The sequence below is a fragment of the Daucus carota genome, chromosome 5, assembly GCF_001625215.2.
Source record: "Daucus carota subsp. sativus chromosome 5, DH1 v3.0, whole genome shotgun sequence".
NCBI classification, from domain to species: domain Eukaryota; kingdom Viridiplantae; phylum Streptophyta; class Magnoliopsida; order Apiales; family Apiaceae; genus Daucus; species Daucus carota.
Window position 1 is genome coordinate 5,460,415 of NC_030385.2, and position 22,293 is coordinate 5,482,707.

A 22,293-nucleotide genomic window follows, 5' to 3' on the forward strand; every position below is an offset into this window, starting at 1 on the left:
ACTTTTTTTCAAATCTATCACCTAAATATTAGTAGGTCCCATCACTTTACCTACTTTTCTTTCTTTTTCCCATTACTTTACATTACTTTATACCCTTTTTTTAGTCTCCGTGTCCAACACAAACGTATATATCTCACCGGGACGGAGGGAGTACCATCTAACCGAAGAGTAAGCAAGTACTCCCGAACGTTTAGACGATATGGCATCTAATGTCTGAAAAGAAAACCCACCAATTGGGCCTTGTTAAAATCCTGCAAGAGTAAATATCCTATGGGAAAAAACTCAAAGGGAAAAAGAGTACCTTACAAAGCAAAAATACATCCTTTACAAAGAAATTACAAGAAAAAAAACTTGTATCCAAGCTACAATGACTTGTACACTTATGTGATATGTCCCTTTCCCATCTGGAACCTCCAAAATTTCGTAGAGTGCAGTTTTTGACGTTGAACCTGCAAGATGGTTGTAGACTTGAAAATATTTAGTGAACACTAAAGATAAATTAGTATGAAAACAATTCAAAACACACCACGCATTGAAAGGTAATTAATAAAAACAAAAACACGTCAATAAATGGCACTTAATTGCGGTCAAAATATTCCACAAACATGGTAACTCATTAATGAGACAATTAAGCCTTTAATTAAGGCACAATTAACAACCCATTAACACCCTCAATTAAGGCAAAATTAACGCTCTCAATTAAGCCACAATTAATGCTTCCTTTCTGAAACCGACACACGGATCTCATTCTGATCCCGGAACAGCCGCCGTCACCGCCATCCTCTTCGGCCACCACTGCTGCCCTATCTCTCCCGTAGGCGACCGTGGGAGTCATTAACCGAGTCTTGTGGATACTCTGAAGTAGAAAACATTCTGTGATTGAAATCTAGTGGTTTGGCCGTGCACAATCTTTCGTCTTGCTTGCTGGTGAAGTGATGCTTCGACTAAAACAGATTTCAAGTCACTGCACAAGTTGCTAGAAGAAGCATTGAGTGATCGAGAGCGGCGCTGCATGACTCTGAGAGCCTCTTGGTCCGATTTCAACTTGGAACTCTCAGTGTTTTTATGATTCGATAGTAGCAACAAATTAGAATCCCTGGGGAGGGTCATGAGGGGTCGAAAATAGAGTAAAAGTTTGTTCTTCTTCAGCGTGGTTGGAAACACAGATGAAACAGAGAAGAGTGAATAGATTTGAATGTCTAAATTGGGCATAATATGTGCTACTGAGTGTGATTATATGAAATGTGATGAAAGATTTAGAGAAAGAATTGCAAGTAAACTAATGTAATAGGCAGCTAAGATCATCTGTTTTAAGTATATACGAAGTACTAATTAAATCAATTGATTTGTTTACCTCAAAAGAATAACAACCTCTTTAAAAGATGGGTCATTGACAAGATGAAATTAGAGTTTGACAACCCAACAACACTTCACGTAACGTTTTGTCTTTTAAAACAAAACGCTACATCTTGTAGCGTTAGGTGAAACTAGGGGTTGACAACCCAACACTAATTCATGCAACGTTTTGTCTTTTAAACAAAACACTACACATAAGTGATTTTCGGTGCAATATTTTCGAGTCTTGATATTTGGGGTATTAAACTTTGAAATTGTGATAACGGGGCCGACACCCTCCAAAAGCCCACTATCTTTTTATGAAGCTATATATTCAACAGTAAACTCACACGCAATTGGTGAGTTTCTTCTTGAAACTATACTGTGCAACATTTTTCTACACCTTATCATACCAAACAGAGAAGCAAACTCCAATGAGCACTAAAAAAAAAAGGTATGTATATATATACTCTCCAGCACAGAAGCTGACGGCCGAAGAAGATTATTCTAAACAAAAAGACAGATTATTCAGCTTCCACCTGCACCAAAAGTTCAGGTTTAGCAATCAAGACAAAATATTCAGAATATAATATCAAACTCAACCATCAAAAATATTAGTATATTTCATTTTGTAGTTTGTACAATAACATTCATACATGATGTGCAAATTTATTACTTTCAGCTGTACATTAATCACCATCCTACTATATTGTACAGTTGTATGTTTTTAGGAGCTGACATCAGGAATCCATCTTCAACTCATAAACTAGATCCACATTTTGAGAACCCGAGGTCAGAGAATGTGTGGTTACTAATTAATATGCCATGCACATTTGGCCATTACCTTGAACAAATTACTCCATACAGGTATTAAAAGGTATCTACAGTTTCCTAAACGGCATTTCTGTGCATTATTTTCTGGAAAGCAGTATTGTAACATGCAAAATTCAGAAAACTGATGGAAACTAAGAACATGGAGATATTATGTTTCTCCGATAAAGAATCAATGATAACTGCTTTGACCAAGAAAGAACTATAGATATTATATTTATGAACACTATAATAAATTCAGAATATTGTGTTCTTGCAACAAATCTTAATTTCTTTAATTAACAGACTGGTTGCTATATAAACTAAACTAATCCTCCTTCCAATATCTACTAGTAATGTAAAGAAGCTACTGATTCTAAAACAATAATAACAATGAACAATTAAAGCAGCTACACATGTCATTTATAATAATATGAAGTTACCAACTGCAAAGAGCAATTTACCAAGAATGGAATATGAAGAATTACTTAACAAAAAGGGCATAAGTTACCTTTCATTTTCCCAGAACTGGAGACTGCTTCGAGATAGATGATAATGGCTTCATGTCTGAAATGGATATTGGCGACAGTGGAGGAGAAGTAAAGTCTTCAACCTGATCCAGAATTTGAGAAGCCCCCATGTCGAATGGTTTTGCTTTCGAACTGCGAGCAGGCATGGAGAAACTCCGAGGAACAATTAATGGAGAAGCCAGAAGCCGCGATGCAATATTAGATGCCAGCTTTGGGCTTTTATTAGAAGGAGGATGCTCATGATTTCTTACTGCCAAGGGGGCAGAATGAGCAATTGAAGAAGAATTCAGAGTCTTCAGTGCTATACTGTCAGGAGGTCTGGGGAGTTCATGAAGCTCAGTTATTCTGGGTGAAGATACAGGGGCTGGTGAAGCACTATATGATACATTCGCAGATGTAGACAGCTGAGAAACTGGGATTCGAGAAAGCAAACCACTTGGAAGTTCTTTACTAGTGAGGGGACCACTAGTAGACACAATAGGTTTACTTGGTATAGGATCAGAATAGGCCTGTCTTTTGTTCCGATTGAGGTCAAATGAGTTATGTCTTTCAAACTGTGTAAATGAACATCTGTCAGGAGGGGGAGGAGGGATGGGGGAGCTGTTACTGTTTCTCTCAGTGTGAAGTGGAAACGAATGCCGCAGATTAGTGGAGCTTGTGCTGAGGCTTGTAGAACTTGACTGCAGACCAGATCTAGTCGTGATTGCAGATAAAATCTTTGCTCGAGCAGGAGTAGGCAACACATAGGTCTGAAGCTTCTGTACAGATGGATGGATTTCCGTTCCTTTATCAGCTGGATTCAGCTTCTCCGTGTATATTGGGGCAGAATGGCTACTTGGTCTAGGTCGCTGGCTGATAGTCTGTGCCTCGTGGTTCTTTCTAAAAGTTCGCTGCTAATATACAAAATGTAAAAATTTAGTATAAGCCAAAATAACAATTAACATTTTTATTTCCCAGTCTTGTTTATTACTCCCCTACTTTCTTGGAATCGACAAATGGTAGGTTCTCTACATTCACCACTTATCCATTTCACAAGTTCCAGGAAAGCTATGATTCTGTAATAACAAATATTACAAACTTTTTGAGAGTTTTATCAAGTAACAGAGTACTAACAGTCTAACATGTCTAAGTTGTCATGGATCATTTGCCTCGTTAAACCCTTAAATAGGTTGGATCTGTTTACTGGTGATTGGATTTGACAGATTATTGAACTTTTGACATTCCGGTAGTTTCTCATATGTTAGGGTTCAAGTCGTCGGATCAGAGCTCGGATACATTAAGATTTAAATTTAAATAATTCATTATGCTACATGTTGATTGTTAAATATATTTCCTGTCATAATATTATTTCTTAATTTAAAAAGTTTCCCAAGTGAACATATGTTTTTGTTTAAGGAAATGTGAGTTATACTCAACTGTAAGAATGTCAAGTAACAGATGTTTTAAACTTAAATTGCCTCCATTTAGCAATGCACTACAAATAGCAAAAAGACATACAACTAATGTTTTGTCCCATTAAACACACCATTCTCAAAGCTGCTCAAAGTGCTGTCCAAGTTATGATAAACCTCAATAATTTCTATTTCAGTTATTTGCATGTTGCATCCCCTGGAGATTCGAAATACTAAAACTATTACTCAATTTCAAATCGTGCAATTTAATAGCACAGACCCTCATTCTTTCAAATGTAAGATAACAACATTAAACATAGGGGTTATTTAGGTAACTTAGACATTAACATATTACAATATACAATATAGTGATTTTATGATACATATATCTCATATGATATAGCAACCACAGGCAAATATCCGTCTCCTATTCAGGTCCCAAAAGAAAAACCCTAGTTTGTTGAAAGGACAACAATTTTTCAATTAAAGTACACGGTTTAAAATTAGGTGTGCTACTGTCATAATTTAAATTTCTAGGTTATACAAAATGCAAATAATCTTTTACTTAATCATACGATATTACAGTAGAAAACAAATCATAGCATCTCCCTAGTCCTTATCTTTATTCAACAAATAATTACCTATTTAACCCATCATCCAAAAATAGCCAAGATATAAAGAAACCTGAAACTGATATAACCATTATTGGTTTTGATTAAGATCCAGATTACTCATATACAAACATTACGCATTAGGTTTTTAATTAAATTTTGGTATAGTTTATTGTATACAATATAATACATGTAATCATATTATAATCTAATCATTACCGGATCAGATCAGGCAAAATCTTTACACTTACCCGATTCAGATCAAATTTAATTTATCAGATTGTATGTGATAGTAGGATTCATAATCGTTTATTAATTCTAGGGTCGGACCAAATATCCAATGCATTGATAGGCTTATCTCTTTCTGCGGGCATAAACATCATGAACAATGAACTATGTATTCTGGATTAGGACCAGATATCCAATCCATTGATAGGACCAACTTTATCATAACTACGAAACACTAGTATTAAGTCTATAGTTGAGTTTCTAATACATAACTTAACAATGATATTATATAAAGTCTCCTTAATCTAATCATACAAGATATGCAGCCTCATTATTAATATAAAAGGAAGTAAAAAGACTCTTTACCGCAGCCTCTTCCACGTTCAAAAAATGAGGATTTGGTAAGTCAGCCTCATCCAACTGTAAAATTTAGTGCAGCACACAGAAATTAGAAATGTCAGTATAATGCATGAACAAAAGATGCAGGCATGTTCGGGAGTAAATTTATTTGAGTAGAAGGAAATTAGAGCTTGAACTCTGGAAGCTATACAAAATATTCTACCAAAATCAATAGTTGCTTAAATTGGCGGAGCTAGTATGAAACCAAGCGTTAAATATTTCATAATAGAACATTGTAAAAGAAGTGTGTAAATAAATTTGTGGATTAGCATATATTTAGTTTATGCAGAAAAAGTTACAAATTCATTTAATGCTTGGAAAGTTGGGAGGCTTTTTAGTCTTACCGAAATCCTTGATGTAGTATAATTAACATATCATTGATCATTTCTATAGTCAAACTCACCTCTACATGTTTATTATTCTCATAGCTGTTTCTCATCTCACTCCCATAATCTTCTCCTTCATCTAGTCCAACTTGGCAATCAATGCGTTGCTTTTCGGAGACTAGTCTTACTCGTGGATCGATTTCCACTAAAGATTTAAATCCGTTTCGAAATAAATGCAACTGTTTGCAGGAAAATATTAGGTTGAATGAGAATATTCAACTCAAGCGGGGCAGAGCATAAGAAGAATGAGCGCATGTTAGATGCAAAGGGTACCTGTGCAGTGTGATGACGAGCTGCCTGTGTTAAGAGACTATGGCATTGTCCTTGCTTTAGAGATTTAGCCCGAAATATACAAAGTCTCGCAGCTTCGTCATATTCAATTCGAGCTTCTTTTACTTGCTGTGAAGTGATAGGTTGTTCACCATTTCCAATTCCAAATTTTCCTTTCTCTCTGTATCGTGCTAGCATGTGTTCATATACCTCTCTGAAGTCATGTACACAAGTTACAGAAATGCACTCTATTGAATAGATTAAGAACCACAAAAGAATTGTATACCTTTTATCATCACACTGTGACTTCATCTCCTGCACCAGAGAGACAAAAAAAGTCAATATATGTCAAATTAACTGACAGCGCCAACGTAACAGCGTAGCCATCCAACTCCTAGAAAATGCGAAGGTGATAGGCCTAACTAGGAAAGAGGGTTTTATATAATAGAGAGTGAACGCGGAGCTTGAGATTTTAATATGCATCTTGCATGCATATGTATGCACAGTTGCACACATATATGCCACTCTGTGTGTGCGTGTGCATGTGTGAATACATTCTAAACTCGTTACAAACAAGAATATGTAAGTATTCTAAAAGAAGGAATGCGCCAAACATACAAAATATAATTAAAAGAGAGAAATGTATAATCATCCAGAGTGGAACAGCTTAACTGCTTTAACATGATGCGGTCAAGGTAATACTAAAATAGCAACACCAGAACTCTGACAACCTATGAAGGTATATACCTTTGACAGCTACTAAGTGCATATCCAGTGTGTACTTGTAAATTTTTTGTTTTTGTTTTATTTAATATTTTAGACAAACACATTATGTAAATGTTAAACTTACGTATATAACATTCTTAATAATTCTAAGATCATACAACACATTCCTTTTCCTTTAATTGGATATATTATTTCAAGTTGTAAGGGTCAATGAATAGCACAATAAAGGTATTTATACAATATTTGATAGTTTCACTTATAAGAGGGTAATCACTTATTTCTAAGGAACAACAAAACAATAAAATATCAGAAGACTCCATAAAACTAAAATTTTAGACCAGATCTTGGCCTCTTATTCCTCACTTTGATAGTTTGATAAAGCATAGATAAATTTAGTGTATTCTTCCTCTGTCTATGCTTGTACTGCTACTAACTAGGAAACCAGTCTTGTGTTGTGAAAAAATAAACTAATATGCATAATAGACAAACCTCGACTTTCCGAAGCTCGCTGAGCAGAGATTCTGATGGGATTGTAATTGTACGGACTACATGAGAGCGCTGACAATCAAAAAGCAATAGCCATTCATACATCCAAATCAATGCAATTTAATACACAAAACATATAATGTAAATACAGAATATGACAATTAAGCACTCACGTAAGCATCAACAATTTCCTGGAGTTCTAACTGTGCTTTTCCCAGCATCTGCAAAACACCTTCTGCATGAATTTGGAAATCAGTCAGTGCTGTCTTTAGTTCACACTTACAATCAAAATAGCAACTGTCAAAAAGTTCAAAATAGCAATCCCCACTCACCTCCAAGACCCATCTAAATACTACTAGAAGAAAATAAGTTTTTAATAGCTAAAAATTACACTTTGTCACTCCCCAACACGTCATTTATACAAACTTGCTCAAATTACTAATTACCCACCATAGGGGGAGATACAACTAGCAGATCAGGTTACTTGACTAATTCCATTATTTCTGGGTGAAATACTGGTAACAAGCATGACCATCTTATCAAAGTGCGTATGATTCTAATAACTGATACACTCATGATACCATGTAAAAATACTTTCCGTGTTTGGTTTAGAGAAAGAAACACACACACAGAGTTTAGATAATTACTTTTATGATATTTAAAAGAACAGCAAGTACAAAATATAGATAAATACATCATGTATTTATTATCTATTACTTTTATTGACAAAGTTTCAAAGAATTTTGCTGTGAATCTTGCATTGGGGAATAATATATATGCATTTACAAAATTTTCAAGTGCTAGATTTGACTTCGTACGTGTGCAGTCCTGGAGTTGAGTATTTAGACGAACTTGACAAAACCATATCTTTGCATACTTCATATGAATCCAGAAAAATTGCAGAATCACCTAACTAGTCAGATCCATGCTTTGCTGGTAATGACTCGGCAGATGGGAGTTACTTTAAAAAAAGAGAAGGTAAGCATTTGCTTACTTATTAGCTAAGATGTATACAAAATGTGACATCTTGGGGTCATTATTCTGGATGAATTCCTGGAGGCTTGCTAGACTTAGTAACGAAGAATAAATGGTAGAGCTACTTGCAAAAACATAACCATAGGACCAGGATTGTTCACAGGGCATATTATCTTCCCTTTGAACTACAACAGAGGGATGAGCTAAGGCAAATTTCAGTTAAGGGCCAAGTCCTTTATTTTCTAACTCCCTGTTTAATTTTGTAACACGGTAAGAGTAATCTTCCACCCCCTGCATTTCAGTACTTCTATAAAACACAACTACCATGCTGAGTTTAGGGATTTTCTTTTACAATATCAAATTGAAAACCTTTGGGCAATCAAAACTATATTTCTTACCACTTTCTCCATATGCACTAGATCCAGTTCTCTCCAATAAACAAGTCCCCATTTCTCGCAATGACTCTGAGAATTCTGAAGTAGAAATGTAGACGGTAAAGTTACGCATCCATGTAATTACAATGATCCAAAGTGGCAATTGATTATGTATAGTAAACATTCAATACAACCATAAGATATAGAAACCAGCAAACAAATCATAAATTCTCGATATTTATCAAATGCATTATTGACTAAGCCATCAATTATCCTCTTCTCAAATCCCAATTTGATTGACCCCTTTTTGAGATTATACAAACACCAAAAGCTATGAAATAGTCAGAGTTGTTGTGTATCAAGTATGGACACTTTGCAATGGTTCCTATGATGGTTTGAAAGGAAAGTTTACATTATTAGACCGATACAAAACCTTAGTGAAGTAAGAAAGAATTCACCTATATATAATGACTAAACTCTTGTTCATGTTGTGTAAAATTACAGCAGAAACAGTCTTGTACCACTTAAAACTTGTACCTAAGATTACAATTAGGACGGACTATTAGGAACTACGTTTCTAGGATAGTGTTTAGATGCATGAGAATCGGTATATCAGCATACCATATGCACTGTTAGCTGTTGCCGCCGCTGCAGATAGTAAGTCGTCATAGCAGCTTCTCATCTCTTGCATATCCTGCCAAAATGGAAAATTAAAATGTACCCGGCAATAGATTATAAACTATGAGAGGGAAAAAGTGATGTCGGACAGCATTAACGAAAAAGAAATAATTGGAAACTAATGACAAAGCAACATAATAGGTTTAGTACGTGATTGCGACTAAAACGGAAACCAACTACCAACTTTTGGGTTTCCCAACATCAGAAGTGAACGTGTTTTGATCTCAAACGCCATATAAGGAGTAAATCATATTCAATAGTTTAGATCTTCAAGCACACAAACAGGGAATCAAGGCCTTGAATAATAATTAGGACTCAAACCCTAAATAACCTTAAGGACTATGAACCACACACACTTAGGAATGCATGCAGTGTTAATGACTTTTAAACTGAAACGTACATACAGTTTAGGTGTTATAATTGTTATGTTTTATACATACTGAAAGTCTGAAACAAATTTATTTTGGGAATGTTTGTATATTAATATATAATATTTTTTTAGTTCTCAACTGCCAAGTATCGAACCCCAGACCTCTAATATACCTTTATTATCATTAATAAAGATATTAGGTTGTTTCTTTTTGTGTAGCTACCAAGGTTTAGCCATTTTTAGCACAAACTTCAACTCATCCAGATTAGCAACTATCCATCTATTAATGTATCTATCGGTTCTTATGCTCTTGGTGGTAGTACAAATCCAAAGATCCCACTTATGTTCATCATAGAGAAGATAAATTTTTTGATTAAGGCCATCAATACATATCAAAATTCAGTTTAGTACTTATCTGGACAACTAGATTCATTGAGTTGGCATCGACGTGAATCTTCAGGCTCATCATTTTAAGGGAATTTACATCTTTAAATTACTCTGTACGTATTTTGCACTTTATTTTTACCAATTTCAGAATGGCACTGAATCACACACACTGCACCTAATGGCAAAGCACAATTAATAGCGCCTTTAACAACAGTGCGAGAAAATTTCAGTAAATTTAAATTTGGCTTATAATAATTTGGAAGGGCACGCTGCTGAGTATATTAAATAACCTATACGGACCATTGTCCTCGAATAACATAAGTAGGTATAGCAGGTGTATTATTTTCAAGTTACTCGGTAGTAAAACACAACATTACTGGCAGCCTGTTTACTAGAGACCGAGTTGAATGTAATAAAGTGATATGATCTATACTGGCTTCTAATGTTGGAATTGTTACTATAATCCCGCAGCATTGCTTGGACATTAATAGAAGTGACATCTAAATTTAACCTAAATTATTTATCGAAACGAGCCTAAAGTACAGCAAAACTTATTTAAAGTAAGAGTTAATGACACTTTGTAACCCCTAGGTTTGCTCCAAACGCAGTTTAATATCTGAACTTTAAAACATGGCAATATGCACCCTATGAAATTACACACCTAGAGGGGGGGTGAATAGGTGTTATGGCTAATATGACCGATTTTTAATGTTACCAAATATTTATACTGTCACAGACAGCTTGCTGTTAATTTCAGAGTAAACAGTCAGCTAGCTAACAATGCAGATGCAATGCAAAACAGATATAATCAGTAAACTAGCAACACAGAGAATTTTAGCCAGGTTCGACCCCTATCCCTAATGGTCTACGTCCTGGTCCCCTACCAACTGGTAAGAGATTATATTATTAATCAAATAATGTTAACGATTACAATGATTCAATAATATAACTCCCTTTATCCCTTGTTCCTGTTATCAGCTTGCTGAAACCCCTGAACCACGAACCAAAAGCTCTCCAAGACCTATACTTCCCAAGTATACTCTTCTAGCTAACTAGTCCCCTTGTTCCCTTGTTTCACAAGCTCGATACACAGCAACAAACCTTTACACTTTGAACAATACAATGTAAGAGTGTAATACAACCGAAACTATGAACTCAATATAGATATATAATCAAATATAAGTACTAGAGCTCAAGTAAAGATTTTGCAATGTAAGTGTGTTGTATTTCAGAAGCTTGAAGTGTGTTCACCCTTGAAGAAAACGGCAACCACACTCAAGTATATATACACAAAGATCTAACGGTCAATTTGCTAACAAATTCCAACGTTCTTGTTCCAACCGAACTCACGTATAATTTGTTATCAATTTGAACGTTTAAACTTGTGAAGATTACTGAGTAAAAAGCGTCAAAACGTTGTAAACAAACTCAGTAAAACGTTTATATAAAAACCATAATTTGAAATAAGATAGGAGTAGTTTTAGATAAGATCGAATAAGAGATAAAAACTCCTATAAGTTAGGAAATCGTTTTTGTTTGAAATACTAATTTAAAACTGAGCTCTAATATTTATATAAGTCATATATAAATATTAAAGTCCTTACAAATCGATTCCTAATAAATCTCCTTGCTTTTCGACTTTGATCCTTATCCATTTGCTTTTCTGTTCTCGCTGTAAGCTAGCTGATAAGCCTGAATGACAACCTGTAAGCTTGCTGACAGTTGAACATAACACTGAAACTTATCAAGCTGTTAGCACATGCGTATATCTTTGATAGCTCGCTAACAAGCACAAGTTTTATGCTATTAGCTTGCTGACAGTGTGATCATCAAAACCTTGAGAGTATCAATCTCCCCCTTTTTGATGATTACACCATATTTAGGAAAAGTATTAATACTCCCCCTGAATACAGCAATCTAATATCATTAAACTTATCATATAAAGCAATTAAGTATATAAAACAAGATATAACAGATATAACAATCATGCAACCAGATAACAGATAAAGCACTTGCATAGATAATTTAAATAAAATCCTAAACCAGGATAAACCACCTGGTATCCAACAATTATCCAAAACAAACAACTTAAACAAATTTAATCAGGATAAACCACCTGATATCCAAATTCGAAACCACCAAACATCTTAGTCTGAAGTAAAAGCAAATAGGGCCAATAAAAGTACTTAAGCAGATAAAGCACACTTAAGCAAAGTATTATTTTCCTAAATTTTCTCCCCCTTAATCATTAAAAAGAGAAAAAATTTAAGCCTCGTCATCGTCCACAGATTTCTCCTTCTCAGAATCCAGCTTCTTGGCAAGCTCCACAGCAATGCGATTCTGTTCCATCATTAAATTCCCAGCAGCAGCCAACTCAGAATCAGTACCAGCAGCCTCCTTAAGAGCATCCATCGCCGTACGTGGTCTTGGACTGTCAGAAGCATCATCCGTAGAGGTGAAAGTGAACTTGACATCTGAAGACCCGCAAGACCCAAACATCCGCTTGCGTAACTCATACCCAAAACTCCCAGAACTACACTTCTCTGGAGAGTTTCCAGTCTTACCAGCAAACATAAATTCCTTCCAAAATTGAAACTCAGTAACAATGTTATCCAGCTGTTCTGACAGCTGCTTTTGTCCATCCACCAAACGTTTGTGATTGTCACGAAGTTCATCCATGAACTCAAGAATATCCTTTGCAGGAATACCCAGATCAATAGAAGCAGAAGGAACTGGAGAAACTTGTGGAGTAGGTACAACCGGAACCTCCACAACCGACAAAGAACCATCTTTCTCAACTTTCAAATTCGACTGAGTTAAACACTTAGCATCCAAACATTCTTTTGCAGTAACAGACTCAACACCATCCAAACTTACTCCATACCACTCGAAAATCCTAGTAAGGAGTAAACCATAAGGTAAACCAGCAGTGGTTTTCCCTTCAACAGCAGCAACCATATTGTTTAAAACTAAATCACCCAAATCAAATTGTTTCCCAGCCAACAACATTGAAACCACAATAACATCTTGTGCAGACAAATTAGACCGAGTTCCCAACCTAGGACTCAAATTCTCAATCGAGACCCTAAAGACAGCATGAGCTAAAGGTAGAATCTGAGTAGTAGAGGGAAAGGTGTCTACTGGACCATCTACCCCAAACAACACATTAAACTGTTGTTTAACATCAAAATCATCAAACTGCTTAAACCCACGCTTAGTATAAATCGATACAGAGGATGGAGGGGTTTTCAGAATAGCATTCAAAAACAAGGAAGACAGTGTGATTTTGGTGTTGTTCACAAAGGACACACACTGACCCGATGCATTCGACTGAAGATTAACATAAAACTCACGAACGAGAGTGGGATAACAAATCTTAGGCATGTCAATTAAGAAAGATTCATAACCTAAATCAGTGAAAAGCTTGACTACACCACAGTTAAAGAAAGCTTTACCCGATAGAGGTTTCCCCAAAATAATCTTGCGATCATCAAGACCCAGAACATCCGGCTTCTCTTCAGCTAACAAGCGAGGCTTCTTGCCCGACTTCTCCACCTTCGGAGCCCCAGATTTCTCATCGCTGCTTTCAATATCAACCAAGTCAGGATCAATGTCGATATCATCTTCATCAATTAACCTCCGTTTAGTAACCGAACCAGAGGTTGAAGTCTTCATTGATGCTCTGGTTTTCTTCTTCATAGCTACTCGAGCGCCGATAGTCGCAATAGTGATTTGGAAGAAACGATTGTTGAAGAGAGATAAAACCCTAGAGGGTTGTTGAGGGCTTTTAAAGAGGAAGCTGTATAGACTCGGAGAAATAAGAGATTTTAAAATTCTTTTGATAATGATCTCGGGAGAGGATTTAGGGATAATATTTGTTAAACTAATTTTGGTGAAGATCGACATGATATATCCGCTATATTCTCTTAACAAAATCTAGTAACAATTCTTAGCAGATTTCCACTTAAATAGCAAATCTTAAAAATTTGAATTTTAAAGCTTACCATAAATCACATAGATTAGCACATAATCACGTAACAAAATTCAGCACATAAATTCATGTAAATCAGTACATAACGGATAGTTTATTAATTAAACTAAACTGCAAATAAACCCTTGAACTGACCCGCATGCAAAAATAATTTAAAAAATGTAAAGTACTAAGAGTAAGCTGATAGTACCCGGACCAAGCTTATTAGCTTGCTGACTGCACATCACACATACCCAATTCCCTTCTCAGCACAACATAACGTTCTTCAGGAAGAGGTTTTGTGAAGATATCAGCTAGCTGATCTGCTGTAGCCACAAAAATCAGCTTGACAGCACCCTTTGCAACATTGTCTCTCAGAAAATGATGTCGAACATCAATATGCTTTGTCCTTGAATGATTGACTGGATTTTCTGAAATGTTGATTGTACTTGTGTTGTCACAAAAGATTGGAGTTTGCTTGCATTTGATTCCAAAGTCCTTCAATTGTTGTCTCATCCATAGCATTTGAGAGCAACAGCTACCAGCTGCCAAATACTCCCCCTCAGCCGTAGATAGAGCAACTGAAGTTTGCTTCTTGCTTAACCAAGAAACTAAGCTTTGACCCAAAAATGCACAAACACCACTTGTACTTTTTCTATCAGTTTGACTACCTGCATAATCTGCATCACTATACCCAACAAGATCAAAAGCATTTGTGATAGGATAGAATAAGCCCAAAGTAATGGTTCCACTTAAATATTTAAATATTCTTTTAACAGCTTGTAAGTGAGAATCCTTTGGTTTTGCTTGAAATCTAGCACAAACACAAACACTATACATAATATCAGGTCTAGAGGCTGTAAGATAAAGTAAACTTCCAATCATACCTCTATACATTCGAATATCAACATCTTTACCATTTTCATCTGCTGTCAGCTTGCTGACAACGCTCATCGGTGTTGATTTCGCCTTGATATTCTCATATCCAAATCTTTTGAGTAAATTCTTGATATACTTGGATTGATGCACATAAATTCCTTCTGGAGTTTGCTTAATTTGGAGTCCCAAGAAATAATTGAGCTCTCCCATCATGCTCATGTCAAACTCACTATGCATGCACTTTGAAAACCACTTACACAAAGAATCATTAGTAGATCCAAATATAATATCATCCACATATATTTGCACAACTAATATATCTTGACCTTTAATAATGGTAAACAAAGTAGGATCAATTTTACCTCTAATAAAACCATTTTTGATCAAAAATTCACTTAACCTTTCATACCATGACCGAGGTGCTTGCCTTAAACCATAAAGTGCCTTCTTGAGCTTGTAGACACGGTTTGGATATTTTTCATCCTCGAATCCTGGTGGTTGCTTGACATAAACTTCTTCCTTTAGATATCCATTTAAGAATGCACTTTTGACGTCCATTTGATGTAGCTTGAACTTCTTGTAGCATGCAAATGATAAGAGCATCCTAATAGATTCCAATCTTGCAACCGGAGCATATGTTTGATCAAAATCAATTCCTTCTTGCTGATTGTATCCTTGTGCAACAAGTCTAGCTTTGTTCCGAGTGATAGTACCAAATTCATCAACTTTATTCTTGAATACCCATTTGGTTCCAACAATTGAAGCATCCTCTGGTGGATCTACAAGTTCCCAAACATCACATCTTTCGAATTGATTGAGTTCTTCTTGCATTGCCATGATCCAATTTTCATCTTGTAAAGCTTCTTGAACATTCTTTGGTTCCTCTTGAGCTATGAAGGCAGCATAAGCACAAATGTTGGCTTGAGCTTTCCTTGTCTTGATTCCAGCTGATTTATCTCCAATGATCAACTGAGGAGGATGATTCTTCACTGTTCTAGTTGACTTTGGTAGATTATGTTGAGCTATGATCTCTTCATTTCTTGTAGTCTGCCTAGGAGGAGTCTGATCAACAACATTTTGGCTTGCTGATGAAGTTTGACCTCTGGATTCATCCAATGTAAGCTTTGACATCTTATCCAAGGTTTCCTCAAGAGATGGAGTGGATTCAGTAGCTTTATTGCCTTCTGAAGTTGTGGCAGTTGACTTGTCAGCTTGCTGATTTCCAGTTTCCTTCACTGTCAGCTTGCTGCTAGTACCTGTACCTGCACATTCTTCCTCATCCCTTGCAAGATCATCAGTAGACTCTTGAAATGAAACATCAATAGACTCTTCAACAGTATGTTTACCAAGATTATATACTCTATAAGCACGACTTGTTAAAGAATAACCCAAGAATATAGCTTCATAAGATTTAGAGTCGAATTTACCATCCCTATCAATGGTTTTGAGTACGAAGCACTTAGATCCAAAAACCTTGAAATAGCTGATATTAGGCTTCTTTTTCCTTAGCAATTCATAAGGAGTCTTGTTGAGAATTGGCCTGATAAGCACTCTGTTAAGAACATAGCTTGCTGTGTTGACAGCTTCTGCCCAAAAGCCTCTTGGCAGCTTGCTGTCCTAGCTGTTTCTTGTAAGGACCTGTTCTTACGCTCTACAACTCCATTTTGCTGAGGTGTACGAGGTGCTGAGAACTCATGAGAGATTCCTCTTTCTTCACAATAAGTAATGAAGTCTTTTTGGAATTCCCCACCATGATCACTTCGAATACCTACAAGTCTTGTATCTAGTTTGTTCTCAAGCAACTTGATTAGTTTCTCAAATTCACTAAAAGCACAATCTTTAGTACGCAAGAATAATACCCAAGTGAATCTAGAATAATCATCAACAATAACAAAGGCATATTGTTTACCTCCAATACTCTTATAAGCTTCGGGACCAAAAAGATCCAAGTGAAGAAGCTCTAAAGGTTTAGAAGTAGATACCATTTTCTTTGCCTTATGTGGAGTCCTTGTTTGCTTTCCCAATTGACAAGCAGAACATGTCTCCATCTTGGCATACTTAAGCTTTGGTAATCCTCGAACAAGCTTCTTTGCTGACAGCTTGCTGAGATGATCCATATGAGCATGTCCAAGCCTTCTATGCCAAATTCCTGGATTATTATCCACAGCTGCTAAACAAACACCTGCCTCCTGTTCTTCAAAGTTCAAAACATATATATTTCCTTCTCGTTTTGCAACTAGAGGAGTTTTGTTAGCACCAACAAGTATAGTACATTCATCCTTACCAAAGTTAACAATATGACCATCATCAAATAACTGACTTATACTAAGCAAGTTATAAGTAAGACCTTTAACATATTGTACCTTGTTGATAGAAATGATACTATTACCTATAGTTCCTTTGCCGAGAATAGGAAGAGTTTTGCTATCACCGATTGTGACACGACCACCCTTCTTCATCTTCAAGCTTAGAAACTGAGATTTGTCTCCACTCATGTGCCTAGTGCATCCACTATCCAATATCCATTGATTTGGCTTTACTTTAGACACGAGACAAACCTACAAAACAAACATACACAACTCAACGTTTTGGTACCCATATTTTCTTGGGTCCAACAGTGTTAGTTGATAAGACATATAGAACATTAAGATCAGATTTCTTGATCCACATTTGGACCACTTTAGAATTCTTCTTCCATGTTCTGCTGGTCTTATCAGCATTCTGTCTTGGAGCTGTCTTCTGTCTGTTTCTGTTGTCAGCATACTGCCTGTGAGCTGACTTCCTTTCCCAGCTTGCTGATTGAGAATTCTTCATTGGACAATTATTAGCAAGATGGCCCTTCTTTCCACACTTGTGACATGTTCTCCATGGCATGGCATAACTGTATGGAATGCCATTTTTCCCTTCATATCTCATTGAAGAAGTGGATGTAGAAGCTGCACCAATGCCTCCTTTGTCATGAGAACCTTTAGCTTGTTTCATTATAGATTTGAGACTTTCTTCTCCTTGAACAAACTTTCCCATGGCTTTCTGAAGATCTTTGACTTCTTGCTCCAATGACTTGATCTTTTCAGCTTGAATAGAAATTTCGGCTAAGCTTTGGGATTTGCTTAACTCGAACGCCTCCAAGCTTGCATCCTTAGCTTTAAGATCTGCTCTCAGCGAGCTGAGTTCCTTCATGAGTGTATCATTCCTTCTTTGGATTTGCATGTTGTTCCCTTCAAGTTGTGAGATCTGTTCCTTGAGGGTAGCAATGATTCCACTACTAGCTTTGGCACTCTTTTCATTCAAGAAATCACCTATGACTTTCTTCAAATGAACATTTTCTTTCTCGAGCTCATAATTCTCATTCTTTAGATCAATGAGTTCCATTATTGATAAACAACTCTTATCCTGCATGGTTAGTTCACAAGTAGTTGTATCAATAGTATTTAATTCAGAATTAATAGAGTTTACCTCACTATTAGTGTCCGTATCTGAATCAGTTGTATCAATTGAGCCATCGAGACCAACAAGAGCCAAATTCACCATCTCATCACTAGAATCATCAGAAGCTGACTCATCTTCATCATCACTCCAAGTTAGAAGTGCCTTGGATTTCTTTTTGTTCTTAAAATCAGCTTGCTGTCTAGGCGGCTTTGACTTGTTCTTTAGCTTGTAGCAATCCCTTTTGAAATGCCCTTTCTTGCCACATTCAAAACATGCATCATCCTTTGGATCTTTCTTTGCACCAAAAGCTTTGCCCTTTTCACGCTTCATTTTGTTTTTCTTTTCAATCATTCTCTTGATTTTCCTGGACATAAGAGCTAGATCCTCATCTGATTCTGTTTCCTCATCTGTTTCCAGCTTGCTGACAGAGGAGTGCAGTGCAAGATTCTTCATTTTCTCTGTTGGCAGCTTGCTGCTTTCTGAGCTGTTAGCTTCAATCTTAGCTTCAAATTGTTCCAACTCAGCAAATATAGCCAGGTGATCCATAGTATCAATGTTGAGAGCTGACTCCAATGCTGTGACCTTGGCACCATATTCGAATGGAACAGCATTTAGAATATTCATGTTGATTTCCGATTGAGGAATCTTTTTGCCAAGTCTTTCAAGGCTGTTAAGAGTGACTTGGAATCTAGCTTGGCTTTCACGAATGGATTCTCCCTTCTTGATAGCAAAGCTTCCAAATTCTTTCATAAGCTTCCCGAGCTTGACTTTCTTTAACGCCTTTGAGCCTTCGTGATATGTCTCCAATGCATCCCAAATTTCTTTTGCAGATTTGAGAGAAGAGACCTTGTCATATTCAGCTTGATTCAGCCCATTGATTAATGTACTCCTTGCTTTTCCATTTGCAGCAACCTTTGATAGCTCATCCGCTGTGAGAACATCAACGTCCTTGACTTTGCCATCGCTATCACGATATTCATAAGGACCTCTTTGCACCACTCTTTGCATTAGGGGATCTCTGGATAGATGAGCCTCCATTTGGCCTTTCCACCAATTGTAGTTGTCAGAACCCGTGAGGAGGGGAGCTCTAAAATCGGACTTTCCCTGAAAGTTATCAGCCATATCGATCGATACTATTCCTGTTACAGAAGTATTAGTACAAACACAGCTCTGATACCAATTGAAATTACACACCTAGAGGGGGGGTGAATAGGTGTTATGGCTAATATGACCGATTTTTAATGTTACCAAATATTTATACTGTCACAGACAGCTTGCTGTTAATTTCAGAGTAAACAGTCAGCTAGCTAACAATGCAGATGCAATGCAAAACAGATATAATCAGTAAACTAGCAACACAGAGAATTTTAGCCAGGTTCGACCCCTATCCCTAATGGTCTACGTCCTGGTCCCCTACCAACTGGTAAGAGATTATATTATTAATCAAATAATGTTAACGATTACAATGATTCAATAATATAACTCCCTTTATCCCTTGTTCCTGTTATCAGCTTGCTGAAACCCCTGAACCACGAACCAAAAGCTCTCCAAGACCTATACTTCCCAAGTATACTCTTCTAGCTAACTAGTCCCCTTGTTCCCTTGTTTCACAAGCTCGATACACAGCAACAAACCTTTACACTTTGAACAATACAATGTAAGAGTGTAATACAACCGAAACTATGAACTCAATATAGATATATAATCAAATATAAGTACTAGAGCTCAAGTAAAGATTTTGCAATGTAAGTGTGTTGTATTTCAGAAGCTTGAAGTGTGTTCACCCTTGAAGAAAACGGCAACCACACTCAAGTATATATACACAAAGATCTAACGGTCAATTTGCTAACAAATTCCAACGTTCTTGTTCCAACCGAACTCACGTATAATTTGTTATCAATTTGAACGTTTAAACTTGTGAAGATTACTGAGTAAAAAGCGTCAAAACGTTGTAAACAAACTCAGTAAAACGTTTATATAAAAACCATAATTTGAAATAAGATAGGAGTAGTTTTAGATAAGATCGAATAAGAGATAAAAACTCCTATAAGTTAGGAAATCGTTTTTGTTTGAAATACTAATTTAAAACTGAGCTCTAATATTTATATAAGTCATATATAAATATTAAAGTCCTTACAAATCGATTCCTAATAAATCTCCTTGCTTTTCGACTTTGATCCTTATCCATTTGCTTTTCTGTTCTCGCTGTAAGCTAGCTGATAAGCCTGAATGACAACCTGTAAGCTTGCTGACAGTTGAACATAACACTGAAACTTATCAAGCTGTTAGCACATGCGTATATCTTTGATAGCTCGCTAACAAGCACAAGTTTTATGCTATTAGCTTGCTGACAGTGTGATCATCAAAACCTTGAGAGTATCACCCTACACTTAACATTCCCGTACAAGTTGTAACCCCTAGTCACTATTCCGTCCAAATCTGCCGTTAATTTTAACTGAGAGGTAACTGTATGTATATTAGTTTCTAACAGCTACTTTACCCCCCGTGACCACTCAAAGTTTATGTATTATATTTTGAAATTATTTCTGAACACACACAACGATATAAAAACAATTAAAATAATTTTTAAAATATGTATTTATTTTTAAAATTTTAAAATAAGTTACATCGTTTATGTAAAAAAAAAATCAGATTATAAATCTAGATACATATTTTAAAAATTATTTTAAATTTTTTACATCGTTGTGTGTCTTCAGAATTAATTTCAAAATATAATACATAATTTTTAAGGGGTCACAGGGTATAAGGTAGCTGTTAGAAACTAATATACACACTGTTATATCTCAAACAGTTAAAGTTAACGGCAGACTTAGACGGAATAGTAACGAGAATGTTAAGTGTAGGGTGCATACTGTCACGTTTTAAAGTTTGGGTACTAAACTGCGTTTGGAGCAAACCTAGGCGTTACAAAGTGTAATTAACTCTCAAAGTAAAAACCAAAACCCTGATACAGTAATTATGGTAATTTGAATGCAAAAATACAAAACATAAACACAAAAGAAGCAGTAACAATGGAGAAGCGAAAAATACCTTAGTAGCCTGAGCTAGATGATCATCTAATGGAGCAAAAGACTGTAGATATAGTTTCTCCCTGGTTTCTCTTTGTTCAAGTGCGAGTTTTTTAATCTGCTCAAGAGAAGACTTCATTTTTGAATTATTATTGTGATAAGTGTTTATGTTTGGGTGTATCGGCACTATGTGTGGGTTGTTTATGCAGCGGAGGATGAAAAGAGAGTGGAATTCGGTGGCCACATTTCGGTCCAGGATCAACAAACAAAGCGGGTGAAAACTATTTTATGTGACGGGAGGCAGGACGATACATTGCAAGTTCGCTATGTGGGCCCTGCCTTGCCTCAGCAGGCCCCCGACGAGTTTCCTTGGATTTTATGCCTTATTCAAACCGTTACGACTAAGAGGTTGTTTGATAAAACTGAATAAAAAAATGCTGAATCATTAAATTTGCTGAATATACTGAATGAAGAATTTACCTGAATGAAAAATTTACTGAAAGAAATTTATTGTTTGATAACAATCATATTAAAATATCTGAATGACAATATATTTTTCATTTTACCCTTATAATTCCAACATACATCATAAATCATCCAAAATTATAACAAATATAATTTTATTCAAAATTATAAAAAAAGTATAATCTTATCCAAAATTATAAAAATTACAAAAATGTAAATCATCCGAAATTATTTAAAAATTATAATTTTGGATAAATTTTTATAATTTTGGATGATTTATGATGTTAAATTTTTTATAATTTTTATAATTTTGGAATTTTATCCATAACTATAATTTCAAAATTATATTTTTAAATTTTTATCTAAAACACATCATAAATCATCCAAAATTTTTATAATTTTATATATTTATAGCACATATCAAGATTAGGAGGAGATTAATCAATTCCTTTTTTTTAAAGAAAAGTGACGGGCACCTGATAATACACTGTTAAAACAGCTAGCATAAACGCAGGAAGAGTGAAAATAAAGGGTTGAGTTTGAGGGTATATATTAGAAAACCCTA

General features: G+C 35.7%; 1 protein-coding gene across 2 annotated transcripts; it reads right to left on the reverse strand.

The window, feature by feature from the left end:
• Positions 1 to 1,610: 1,610 nt before the first annotated feature.
• Positions 1,611 to 21,642, reverse strand: LOC108221227 (uncharacterized protein At2g33490). Of its 2 annotated transcripts, none has more exons than XM_064093047.1 (11): positions 21,286 to 21,642; positions 9,143 to 9,215; positions 8,546 to 8,620; positions 7,346 to 7,407; positions 7,176 to 7,244; positions 6,247 to 6,275; positions 5,964 to 6,174; positions 5,708 to 5,869; positions 5,272 to 5,325; positions 2,657 to 3,565; positions 1,611 to 1,874 (listed from the first exon to the last, which is right to left on the reverse strand). In XM_064093047.1, exons 1-10 carry the CDS (start codon positions 21,400 to 21,402, stop codon positions 2,660 to 2,662), a joined length of 1,758 nt encoding a protein of 585 aa, XP_063949117.1. In that variant the 5' UTR covers positions 21,403 to 21,642; the 3' UTR covers positions 1,611 to 1,874; positions 2,657 to 2,659. The 2 variants fall into 2 exon arrangements, with proteins under 2 accessions (XP_063949117.1, XP_063949116.1); XM_064093046.1 differs by having other exon boundaries at positions 2,657 to 3,568.
• Positions 21,643 to 22,293: the final 651 nt, after the last annotated feature.

Bases quoted from the DNA above. Each gene is read 5' to 3' on its own strand.
- LOC108221227 (XM_064093046.1), bottom strand. From the start codon at position 21,402: ATGAAGTCTTCTCTTGAGCAGATTAAAAAACTCGCACTTGAACAAAGA. The intron at 6,276-7,175 runs GTTTGTCTATTA...TCTCTGGTGCAG, and splicing joins GCGAGCTTCGGAAAGTCGAG to GAGATGAAGTCACAGTGTGA. The intron at 3,569-5,271 runs GTAAAGAGTCTT...TTTGTATATTAG, and splicing joins TGAACGTGGAAGAGGCTGCG to CAGCGAACTTTTAGAAAGAA.